Source organism: Chelonia mydas, chromosome 6 (assembly GCF_015237465.2).
Source record: "Chelonia mydas isolate rCheMyd1 chromosome 6, rCheMyd1.pri.v2, whole genome shotgun sequence".
In the NCBI taxonomy this organism is placed as follows: domain Eukaryota; kingdom Metazoa; phylum Chordata; order Testudines; family Cheloniidae; genus Chelonia; species Chelonia mydas.
The window spans coordinates 121,818,098-121,830,866 of NC_051246.2; the positions used below are offsets into that span (position 1 = coordinate 121,818,098).

At 42.7% G+C, this 12,769-nt stretch overlaps 1 protein-coding gene across 10 annotated transcripts in view; it reads right to left on the reverse strand.

Moving 5' to 3' along the window:
* Positions 1-12,486, reverse strand: part of KIAA0586 (KIAA0586 ortholog) — a 137,851-nt gene extending 125,365 nt beyond the window's left edge. For 4 of the 10 annotated variants that reach the window (XM_043548792.1, XM_037901175.2, XM_043548793.1 and 1 more), the window contains exons 1-4: positions 12,240-12,463; positions 11,337-11,685; positions 9,607-9,692; positions 7,701-7,758 (exon numbers count right to left, since the gene is read on the reverse strand). In XM_043548792.1, coding sequence (XP_043404727.1) covers positions 7,701-7,758; positions 9,607-9,692; positions 11,337-11,646 — 454 coding nt within the window. In that variant the 5' untranslated portion in view covers positions 11,647-11,685; positions 12,240-12,463. Of the gene's footprint in view, positions 1-7,700; positions 7,770-9,605; positions 9,693-11,336; positions 11,686-12,239 lie in introns of all 10 variants that reach the window. The other 6 variants (XM_043548790.1, XM_043548791.1, XM_037901173.2 and 3 more) reach the window with 3 other exon arrangements.
* Positions 12,487-12,769: the final 283 nt, after the last annotated feature.

The window sequence follows — 12,769 nt, forward strand, 5'->3', positions numbered from 1 at the left end:
GGCAGTCAGAAAAGCATCTTTATACATGTAAGCTGAGCACACAGAATCTGGAAATCGTTCATGTACAACTGTGGATCTTCTTTCTAAAGAGACAAGATCGGCGAGGCAATATCTTTTCTTGGACCAACTTCTGTTGGTGAGAGAGACAAGCTTTGAGTCACAAAGAGCTCTTCTTCAGGTGTAGGAAAGGAACTCTGAGCATCTCAGTTAAAAGCATGGTGAAACAGATTGTTTCGCATAAGTAGTTAGAACATATTCTAAGGGACCCTTCAAGAGAGAGTGGCCCATTAACACCTCTGCAATCATAGGACAAAAAGAGGGGTTTAGTGGGTTACAGCTTGTTGTAAGAAGCCATAAATCCAGTCTCTGTTCCATCCGTGAGTTTCAGTTTCTAGCAGAGTAATGAATTTAAGCTCCCAAGCTTGTCTTCTGAAAGTGTTGTGAAGGTTTCCTTTGAGGATGAGGACCGATAGGTAAGATAGAGAGTGACGGCCTTGTGAAAAGCTATGATGCTTTCCCAGACCTGAAGTAGAGCTCTCTGTGGCTTGAAAGCTTGTTTCTCTCACGAACAAAAGATATTACCTCACCCACCTTGCCTCTAATATCCTGAGATCAACACGGCTGCAACTACACTGAATACTCCTTTTGACAGCTGTTTTGACAGAGTAGAACTATACTTCAAAAATTGGCATCTCTGATTTAAATGAGAGATTAGGATTGGGAAAAATATTTAGATTTTATTAATTTAAACTCATTTTTTCAACATGGAAACAGTGAGTTTTAAATGTTTCACTTTTATACGACCAATATAAGATACAGGAATCTAACAAAAAGAAAAGGAGTACTTGTGGCACCTTAGAGACTAACAAATTTATTTGAGCATAAGTTTTCGTGAGCTACAGCTCACTTCATCGGATGCATTCAGTGGAAAATACAGTGGGGAGATTTATATACATAGAGAACATGAAACAATGGGTGTTACCATACACACTGTAACCAGAGTGATCACTTAAGGTGAGCCATTACCAGCAGGAGAGCAGGGGAAAAAACCTTTTGTAGTGATAATCCAGGTGGGCCATTTCCAGCAGTTGACAAGAACATCTGAGGAACAGTGGAGGGGGGGAATAAACATGGGATAATAGTTTACTTTGTGTAATGACTCATCCACTCCCAGTCTCTATTCAAGCCTAAGTTAATTGTATCCAGTTTGCAAATTAATTCCAATTCAGCAGTCTCTCATTGGAGTCTGTTTCTGAAGTTTTGTTGTTGAAGAATAGCAACTGTTAGGTCTGTAATCAAAGAGACTGAAGTGTTCTCCAACTAGTTTTTGAATGTTATAATTCTTGATGTCTGATTTGTGTCCATTTATTCTTTTACGTAGAGACTGTCCAGTTTGACCAATGTACACGGCAGAGGGGCATTACTGGCACATATCACATTGGTAGATGTGCAGGAGAACAAGCCTCTGATAGTGTGGCTGATGTGATTAGGCCCTCTGATGGTGTCCCCTGAATAGATATGTGGACACAGTTGGCAACAAGCTTTATTGCAAGATAGGTTAGTGGTTCTGTTGTGTGGTATGTGGTTGCTGGTGAGTATTTGCTTCAGGTTGGGGGGCTGTGTGTAAGCAAGGACTGGCCTGTCTCCCAAGATCTGTGAGAGTGATGGCTCGTCCTTCAGGATAGGTTGTAGATCCTTGATAATGCGTTGGAGAGGTTTTAGTTGGAGGCTAAAGGTGATGGCTAGTGGCATTCTGTTATTTTCTTTGTTGGGCCTGTCCTGTAGTAGGTGACTTCTGGGTACTCTTCTGGCTCTGTCAAGCTGTTTCTTCACTTCCGCAGGTGGGTATTGTAGTTGTAAGAATGCTTGATAGAGATCTTGTAGGTGTTTGTCTCTGTCTGAGGACTTGGAGCAAATGCAGCTGTATCGTAGAGCTTGGCTGTAGACAATGGATCGTGTGGTGTGGTTTGGATGAAAGCTGGAGGCATATACGTAGGAATAGCGGTCAGTAGGTTTCCGGTATAGGGTGGTGTTTATGTGACCATTGCTTATTAGCACCATAGTGTCCAGGAAGTGGATCTCTTGTGTGGACTGGTCCAGGCTGAGGTTGATGGTGGGAAGGAAATTGTTGAAATCATGGTGGAATTCCTCAAGGGCTTCTTTTCCATGGGTCCAGATGATGAAGATGTCATCAATGTAGCGCAAGTAGAGTAGGGGCATTAGGGGACGAGAGCTGAGGAAGCGTTGTTCTAAGTCAGCCATAAAAATGTTGGCATACTGTGGGGCCATGTGGGTACCCATAGCAGTGCCGCTGATTTGAAGGTATACATTGTCCCCAAATGTGAAATAGTTATGGGTGAGGACAAAGTCACAAAGTTCAGCCACCAGGTTTGCCGTGACATTATCGGGGATACTATTCCTGACGGCTTGTAGTCCATCTTTGTGTGGAATGTTGGTGTAGAGGGCTTCTACATCCATAGTGGCCAGGATGGTGTTTTCAAGGAGATCAACTGTAGTTTGATGTACTGTAGTTTCCTCAGGAAGTCAGTGGTGTCTCAAAGATAGCTGGGAGTGCTGGTAGTGTAGGGCCTGAGGAGGGAGTCTACATAGCCAGACAATCCTGCCTGAGATGACGGGGCGTCCAGGATTTCCAGGTTTATGGATCTTGGGTAGCAGATAGAATACCCATGGTCGGGGTTCCAGGGGTGTGTCTGTTCGGATTTGTTCTTGTGCTTTTTCAGGGAGTTTCTTGATCAAATGGTGTAGTTTCTTTTGGTAACCCTCAGTGGGATCAGAGGGTAATGGCTTGTAGAAAGTGATGTTGGAGAGCTGCCTAGCAGCCTCTTGTTTATATTCTGACCTATTCATGATGACAACAGCACCTCCTTTGTCAGCCTTTTTGATTATGATGTCAGAGTTGTTTCTGAGGCTGTGGATGGCATTGTGTTCTGCACGGCTGAGGTTATGGGGCACGTGATGCTGCTTTTCCTCAATTTCAGCCTGTGCACGTCAGTGGAAGTACTCTATGTAGAAGTCCAGTCTGTTATTTCGAGCTTCAGGAGGAGTCCACCAGAATCCTTCTTTTTGTAGTGTTGGTAGGAAGGTCTCTGTGGGTTAGTATGTTGTTCAGAGGTGTGTTGGAAATATTCCTTGAGTCGCAGACGTCGAAAATAGGATTCTAGGTCACCACAGAACTGTATCTAACAGTTATAATCTGTATAATCTAACAGTTATCCCTATACACAGGGATATCACGGAAACAGAAAAGTTCAAGAACTGATGTATTCTCACAAGGAACCTCAGGATTTACACATTTATTTTAGATGCACGTAGGAGAGGGGCAAAAGCATTATTTAACCCTTTATAATTCATAGCAGTAACTCTTAAAAGAATCAAACACATTTTGAAAGAAATTAAGAAAAAAAACTATAAGAGGAAAGTAATAATTTATCATAAAATGAAGTGAAGTAAACATCTTAGCAATTTACTACAAGACCATTACCTGACCACATGGTGCTTCAGTTTAAGATTACACAACCTACCCCCCTCCAAATTGCACCTAGGGCACCAAACTCCCAACAGAAGGAATCTCTCACAAACAACTTGTTTAGTTGTAAGTAGGTTCCCATAGCAACAATCCAACCCTTGCACCATTCCTTAAAGGGGCTGTACTTTCTCTTAAGTTTGACAACTATATAGAGAAAAAAACACACTTTTAAATAAAAGAAAAGGAGTACTTGTGGCACCTTAGAGACTAACCAATTTATCTGAGCATAAGCTTTCGTGAGCTACAGCTCACTTCATCGGATGCATCTGTAGCTCACGAAAGCTGTAGCTCACGAAAGCTCATGCTCAAATAAATTGGTTAGTCTCTAAGGTGCCACAAGTACTCCTTTTCTTTTTGCGAATACAGACTAACACGGCTGTTACTCTGACACTTTTAAATAGATTTCAGGCCAGAAGAGACTATTATCATCATCTAGCCCAGTGGCCCCCAAACTTTTAATAGTTGCAACCCCCCCTTAACCTTGTCTCCCCTCCAGTCCCACGCAGGAGCCAGGGCCAGGATCGGGGAGGGGGGCGGTCAGGAGTAAGGGAGCCAAGGCCGGGGCTGCAGCTGGGCTGGGTCTGGGCTGGAATGGAGCCATGTCCAGGGACCAAGGCTGGGGGGCGGGTCCAGGGCTGGGAGTAGAGCCACAGCTGGGGGACGAGGCTGGGTGCAGGACTGGGAGCAGAAGCCACAGTCAGGGGCCAAAGCTTGGGTGGGGATGGGGCCAGGAGCCTAGCTGCGGCTGGGGGCAGGGCCAGGAGCAGGGCTGAGTGGCACTCCCTCCCTGCCCCTGATGAGGGCTGGCCCGGACCCCACCGCGCCCCCTCGAATGTTCCTCCAGGGGACACGCCCCAGTTTGGGGGCCTCTAATCTAGCCTGAACTCCTGCATAACACAGGCTATAGAATTTCATCCCCTAAATCAGTATTTTTAGAATTACATCCATATTAGGAGATCTTTAAAAGGTTTTCCTTCACGATATTCAAAAGAACTCAGAAAGAAGTCTTGTATGTCTGGGCAGTTAGTTTCAGCACCATCATTTTAAGTATTATCAGGATATCTGTGTTTTCAATTATTTCTTTTCCCCCTCAACAAATATTAATTAAAAAACTCACAGAAAGCAAAACCACTGCCAATGCTCAGAGAAGAAATGATAATTATGTCTTTAACAGTTAACAATTTTACACAGAACATAGGTTTTTTTATTGTAGTATTCCATATTATATGCAATTAAAAGGTGAGAGAGAAGTATTAAAAAACAAATTTCTTTGCCTATATTACCATCTGATTATTAAAGCTAAAGAAGTTTAAAAATGTAGTTTACTTTTTGGTTATAAACTCCTTTCATGTTCGATCCATCACTTAGTAAAATGCTGCAAAAATTATCGATGAATACTGTAACTTTTTTTAAAAATAGTTTTTTTAGAATTGAAAAAAAAATCATAGAATGTAAGGCTAGCACGGACCATTGTGATCATCTAGTCTGCCCTCCGAGATAGCTTGGCTATAGAAATTCTCTGAATTAATTCCTGTTTGAACTAGAGCATATATTTATCTTTATTTAAAAGTTTCCAATGATGGAGGATCAACCATAGCCCTTAAGAAGTTGTTCCAATGGTTAATTACCCTCACTGTTAGAAATGTATTTTTTATTTACAATGTGAATTTGTCTAGTTTCAACTCCCAGTGATTGGATTGTGTTTATAACTGTTTGTTAGATTGAAGAACCTTCTTTATCAAGTTTATTTTCTCCATGTAGGTACTTACAGACTGTGATCAAGTCACCCATAACCTTCTCTTTAAGCTACACAGATTGAGCTCCTTGAGTCTATATCAAGGCATGTTTTTTAATCCTTTAATGATTCTCTTGATTCTTCTCTCAACCCTCTCCAATTTATCAACCCCCTTCTTGAACTGCACACACCAGAACTGGACACAGGATTCCAGTAGTGCTTGCACCAATGCCATATATACAGAGGTAATATAACTTCTCTATTCCTAGTGCATTAGCACTTCTGGCCACAGCACTGCACAGGAAGCTTACGTTCAGCTGGTTATCCACCATGACCCCCAAGTCTTTTTCAGAATCACTACTTCTCAGGATACAGTCCCCATCCTAAGTATGACATTTGGCCATTCTGAAATACATATTGTTTGCTTGAGTTGGGCTTACCAAGCAATCCAGTTAGCTCAGTATCAGTGAGCTCTCCGCCCCATTATTCACCACTTCCCCAATCTCTGTCATCTACAAAATTTATGGGTAATGATTGTTTCCTTCCAGCTTATTGATAAAAAATGTTAAATAGCGTAGGGACAAGAACTAAGTTCCCTGTAAGCTGCGTGGTCATGCAGCAGGCTCTCAAGGGCCACATAGGCAGGGAGAGAAGCCCCTCCCCTGGCCCAGCCCAGACCCAGCCGGGGAGAGGAGCCCCTCCCCAGCCCAGACCCACTGGAGCTGCCAGGGACAGGAGCCCCTCCCCCCGTCCCGTCCTGGGCCCGCCAGACCTGCCGGGGAAACGAGCCCCTACCCCAGCCTGGTCCAGCCCAGGCCCACTCAAGATGCCCAGGAGAGGAGCCACTGCCCCAGCCTGGCCCACCGGAGCTGCCAGGGAGAGAAGCCCCTCCCACAGCCTGGCCCCACCCCGCCAGAGCTGCTGTGGATGGGTAGAGGCGCCTCTTACCCGGCCAAAAGCTGCTGTGGTGAGAGAGGGCTAGGGGGAGTCCTCTCTCCCCTTTGTAGCCCTGGGGCAGCCTGCACTCCAAACCCCTCATCCCCGGCCCCACCCCAGAGCCTTCACCCCCTACCCCAGCCCTGAGCCCCCTCCTTCCCAGCCCCTCATTCCCAGCCCCACCCTAGAGCCTGCACCCCCAGCCAGAGCCCTCACCCTCACCCCCATGCCCCAACCCTCTGCCCTAGTCCTGAGCCCCCTCCCGCACACTAATCCCCTCATCCCCAGCCCCACCCCAGAGCCCTTATCCCCGACACACCCTAACCCAGTGCCCCAACCCCCTCGCACACTCTGAACTCCTCGCCCCCACCCCCACCACACATCACCTCCATATTGGTGCACGTAACAAAATTCATTCTGCACGTGGACATAAAAAATTAGAGAAAACACTGGCCAAGACCCAATCTGTGCAGGACCTCACTAGAAATACATCTGCTCTATGATGATTCCCTGTTTACAATTACGTTTTGACACCTATCAGTTAGCCAGTTTTTAAACCATTTAGACTCATAGAATATCAGGGCTGGAAGGGACCTCAGGAGGTCATCTAGTCTAACCTTCTGCTCAAAGCAGGACCAATCCCCAATTTTTGCCCCAGATCCCTAAATGACCCCCTCTAGGATTGAACTCACAACCCTGGGTTTAGCAGGCCAGTGCTCAAACCACTGACCTATCCCTGGACATGTTGATTTTGTATTGTTCTAACTCCTTAATCAATATGTTGTTCAATACTAAGTCAAATGCCTTTCAGAAGTCTATTACATCCACACTATTACCCTTATCAACCAAACTTGAAATATCATCAAAAAAGATGAAACTGCAATGCTACCAATGCTGTTAAAGTCTTATAAATATTAATTAAAAAAACCCCATAATTTAGGGGCCAAATCTGACCAGTTTAATTAAAATACAAATCCCATTTTCAAAAAGCTGATTCCAAACAAATCTCATTTTTAAAAGATACAGCTTTTCCTAGAAATTGGTTGCTTGCAAAAATATGTACACTCACTGCAACAGTAACTGACCTCATGCTAATGTCACCAAACAAGCTCTTCAAAACAAAAATCGCAAGCTCTTGAATATTCTACTAAAAGGCATGCATCGCTTCAGTACTAGGAGGCTGCCAAGATTTCTGGCAATGCAGTTTAATACACTACTGGAAGGTGCTCAGATCCTACAGGGATGAGCATAGTATATGACCTCGTATGGTAAAGGACAGAATGAAATAGAATAGAACTCCCACTGTTAAAAAAGAAGGATTTAAGATATCTTCATTTTACTAGTGAAACTCATGAACTGCAAAATCTTGACTAACAATTTTTATACTGAAGGAAAAAATATGAAACAAACATATTTTATAGCTATTTTCCAAAATAGCTGTTTTCTTAAAAATGGTTATAGAAGTCTGATATTTTGTCTTACCTTCTCGTCTATTTCCATCTTCCATTACTTGCAAAGAAACTCCTTTTACTGCAGTTTCCTTAGAATAAGGAAGGGATAGGTGTGAGGGGAAAAACAAACATTAACAACATGTATCAAGAAGAATTTATGTTTAAATTATTTTTTATATACATACACACACTGTGTATATATATAAATATATATACACACACACACACAAACACAGAGAGAGATCAAAATACGAAAGAAATATAGTATGCAATTATAAATCAGTAAAGTATGTCTTATTTTGTATCAGCACCCAAAAGTTTCAGAAACAGACATGACTGCTGAACATGTGGGCATAAAGACCTCCACATTGGAGTAATACAAGCTGCTGTTCAGAGACCCTACTCTCTGTACCCTCTAACCTAGAATAATATTGATTGTGATATTTTTCTGGACAGTAATGCATCTAGACTAAAAATAAGAAGTAATCTCAATATTAAGGTGTTTATTTTGCACATTGGTAGCCAAAGGATTTTATACAAATAACTCATTAATGGCGATGTAAATTACATATGTGCTTATCTTAACATGTGCAAGCAATCCCAATGAATTCATCATAACTACTCATGCACATAAAGTTAAGCATATATGTAAGTGATTCCAGGACTGGGACCATATAATGGAATTTATTTCACCGAGATAAACCTTGAATAATCATGCTCTACTGCTGGGATAGGGAGATAAAAATCCACCACCTTACCCTAAACTTTGATGTGGGTCTGCAGAACAGTACTCTACAGTAGTGGTTTTCAACCTTTATTCATTTGCGGATCCCTAAAAACTTTCATATGGAGGCATGGGCCCCTTTAGAAATTCAAACTGCTGTACTCTTGAAGTCTTAGACTGAAAACTGACTGAACAGAATTCAACTATAAATGTTGCATGTGCATGGCACGGCATTTGACACAATGTGAGAAAGGGCACTAAATGTGGGCTTCTATGGTAATGACAATACTTCTGGGTTTTGACCTGTAGATGGGACTATTCACATCCGTTTTTCTGATCAATCAAAAGTAATGCCTTTTCTGGGATCTGAAACTTTCTTTTCACAGTCACCTCTCGCAGACTCCTAAGACATAGTCTGCAGGCCCCCAGGGGTCTGCAGACCACAGGTTGAAAACCACTGCTCTACAGTCACTACTTCAGCCTATGAGTAGGGCTAATAGCTACAGGTCCTATTTGCCACTACTCAGTTGTCACTGGATCTACTCTGAGCTATACAGAAACCCATCTACAGTCCCTTCACAGCACAGAAGACAGGAGAATTTTATCCTTATGCATGGCCATGTACAATGGATTTGCTAAAAACAGATCTCAGCAAATACAGACTACAGAAAATATAGCAAATATAAAAGGAGAAACTAATTGAGCTAGAAAGTGTCACATTGAAATATTAAAGAAATTTTAATAGACTGATATGAACTAATGTCTATTTAAATGAACAATGACAGGAAGCAAAAGAAATTATAATCATAATATTAAAGGTCTTCAGGAAATCATATTGGATTTGTGCTATTCAAGGAGCAGAAATTTCATAAGAAGAATTACACTATAATTTGAAAAAACAGTTGCTATAGGTGGAACATAAGAAAACGATGCATGCATAATCACTATATACTAGATAAGATAAGAGAATATAAAAGCTCTGATCTTGCAAAGACTTATGCATGTATATTGATTTCAATACTTCCAGTGCACAAAAGTTCAGCACATGCAGAAGTCTTCGCAGGAACAGGGCTGAAGTCAGATAAGCCTCTCAGAGAGAGAAGAAGTTTGCAAATCTACTAAAATTTGGATCATATATATAACCTTTTGAGATGGAAGTATGGCATACACTTCAGGATTGTAGGATCAGGAATAGAACAGTAAGTCTTCTTACCTTCTGTGATAATAGCGTGGGTTCTAAATCATTTTCTACTGAAAGAAGATGTTCTGAACTTCTTTCAGCCAACATACTTCGGACAGCTAAAATAAAAGAGACTTTACTGTAATTATTCATATGTAGTTTATGCATTTGTGACAGGTATAACTAGTCTGTCCCACATCTTAGTCATTTCTATATCTGTATCTTTAAAAATCTAAACTAAACAAAATGACCTTCATTGCACAAATGAGCTCAGAGTGTCAACCTGGAACTAGCATATTAATGAACAATGCCTGAGATGCAACATAAACCTGCTTGACACACAAGAGGAACTTGCTGAAAGTGAGAATCGCAAATGATGCAGTGACAACTCTGGATCAAATTCAGTATGAAATCAACATAAATTAATGGGGTAATGCATTCGAATGCCCTTTTACAAAGATAACATCTTGTAAAGTTGTGTGATCCTTTGATCAACAATGAAAACTTTATTTTCTAAGGAGACAAGAGGCACATTCTAGCCCAGTAAATTCATGGCACAGTACATGTCAAATTTTAGCTATTTTAAATGAACCCACTACTGTGGTTTCTAGATGATAGGGAATAAGATATAGCTTTAGCTGCCAGACATCTAAGATATACTTGAAATTAGGGAGAAACACTGTTAAAGGGATGTCATCAACTTAAAAAAAATTCAATTTCGAACCTGAAAATGCTTTACTGACTATTGTAGCAAGCACCAAGAATTACTAGAACTTAAAGATTAGAGGAAATAATATATTATGTTTTTTTCAGTTTACTTGTATATTTGTCAGTTTCACTGTTTCATCTGTATAAGTAGTTAAGTGGGTTCAGCTGTTTGTGTGGGTCTTTCACAAAGCAACACCAGAGGAAAAAGCTAAACTGTAAAAATCTCATTTTAATATTGTAATCACAGTAATTACCAGGAAGAGTCAGGGGCAGCTATTGTATCTAAAACTCTTTTTAAACACAGTTTTAAAAAAAACCTGACTACCTTTCAAGTTAAATGTGTCCCTCTAAACATGCAACCATTATGTAACCAAAACAGAGGGGTCACTGGAATTACCTTTTTTGAAATATTCATACAAAGCATTTAATATTTAACATCTTTTCATGCCTGTATTCTCTATTCTAAACTGCCAATAAATATTTCTTCCTAATCTCAGTAGGTTATCGTCACCATACATTGGGAAATCTATCAGTTCCGGCTCTCAGAGCAAATTAATCTGTCATTTTAAAGACAGAGAAAGCTGCAAGTGCATGAAAAAGCCTGTGATCTTTCCTCCAGTACAGTGCTACAGTAGGACCTGCAATCCCCATGTAGGTACAAAAAAGGCTAAAACGACCAAAAGGTACAAGACACAGAATATCCTTCCTTCTAATTCATCATAATGAATAGCCAATGGCAAATTTATACGCATAATGAATGTACTACACAGAATTTGGAGCAATATTTAAGAAGTGTGTGAAGTTTGGGGACATTTTGTACAAAGTTAGAAAAACATTCTAAAATATTTTATACAAAACATGTTAAAAACAAAGTAGTATTTCACAAAACTGGCTAAACGACATCTGGCCAATTAGGAAACAAAAAAAAAAGTATAACCAATTCATAACAATCTTTACAGACAACTTTCCTAATATAAATACATACACAAATGACATGCTAGAAAAAGGATCCGACTAGACAAATTACCCCAAAGAACTGGGGTTTGATCACATACCCTGTGTAACGCTGCTGGAGGTAGTGACAGTTGATCTACTCGGCAGAGGTTTGTTTGCTGACAATGCTGGAGGAATATAGGATGTTTTGTCTTTAATCAAAGCTGCATCATCTGCCTGGTAGGGAGAAGCCACTTCACGAAGCTTCTTTACCGAAATTTTAACTTTTTTTCTACTGCAGTCAGCAGCTGCTGTCCAAGTGCCAGTGGGTTTTTCTTTTGTGTGGAGGCTGGTGGAGCGGATAAGCACGTCACTGGCAGCGAAGCTAGCCGTAGAGTCCTGGCTGACACTAGAATTACTTTCCGCCTCCATGAAGAGCTCACAATGCAGTTTTCAACTCTCACAACCAACCTATTAATGGGGTTTAATAACATTATTAACCAACTAAAAGGTACAGTTTATTAATGCTTATGAATTGATTATGGACAGGGGCACCCACATCACAATAACCTAGGATTAAAGGAATAAGAGCGCGGGGGGGGGGGGGGGAGGGAGGGAGTGGGGTTTACAAGATAGTCAGATTCCAGCAAATCATCCCAGGATCTAAACCAACATATACAATCAGTCACCTCCTCCCCCTCAGCCCTCATCGTTTTACCATAGGAGGGGCAGGGACGAGCTACCCTGAACAGTTCTCATGGGCCTAACGCCACAGTATTTCAGTACCAAGCAGCGCCCACCTAGCCAGCAACAGTGCTGTACCGAGGATAGGGTGCAGCATACACGTCAAGAATTGGGGTGCAGCACCCCCTTCCCCCACCGCAGGCTCCCTCCCCCAGCCCCCCAACCCCGCAGGGCAGGGCAGAGGCTCCCTCCCCCACCCCCCACTGCCCGCCCGGCAGGGCATAGGGCGCACGGCTCCCTCCCCCGCACCCCTAGGAGTACAGGGACCCCCCACACCCTACCTTGGGGTGCAGGGTGCCCTCGCCCCGTTTTCCCCGGAAGCTACAGCACACCCTCATTCAACCCCTTCCCAGCAGCCACCGGAAATGCTAGTTACCATGGTAACAACACCAGCTACCCCCCACTACCCCCGCCGCTTCCAACCCAGCGGCGCCAGCCTGCCCAATTCTTTCCCGGGTAGCACCGCGCATGCGCTTGCTACTGCAGGCTTTCGGGAGCTCAGAATCAACATGCATGCGGGGGTGGGAGAGATTCGGCCTTGCGCGCGAGACGCCGCATATCCAGGGCGCATGCGTAAAGCCGCCTCCCACGGGAAGGCCATTCACTTCCGCTGCGCGGTCCCTTTTCTTTACTGTCCGGGTGGAACAAATACGCGATACAACCAACCGTTCCCCGCTATAATGCTGTAATAGCTGCCTGTGGTTCAGCTCTGTACTCCGGGTGCATCGTGTTCCGGTACGGCTGTTCCCGCCGTACTGTGTGGGCCCCCCAGGCACTTCCGGGGCATGGGGGACACTTTACAATGCTACAC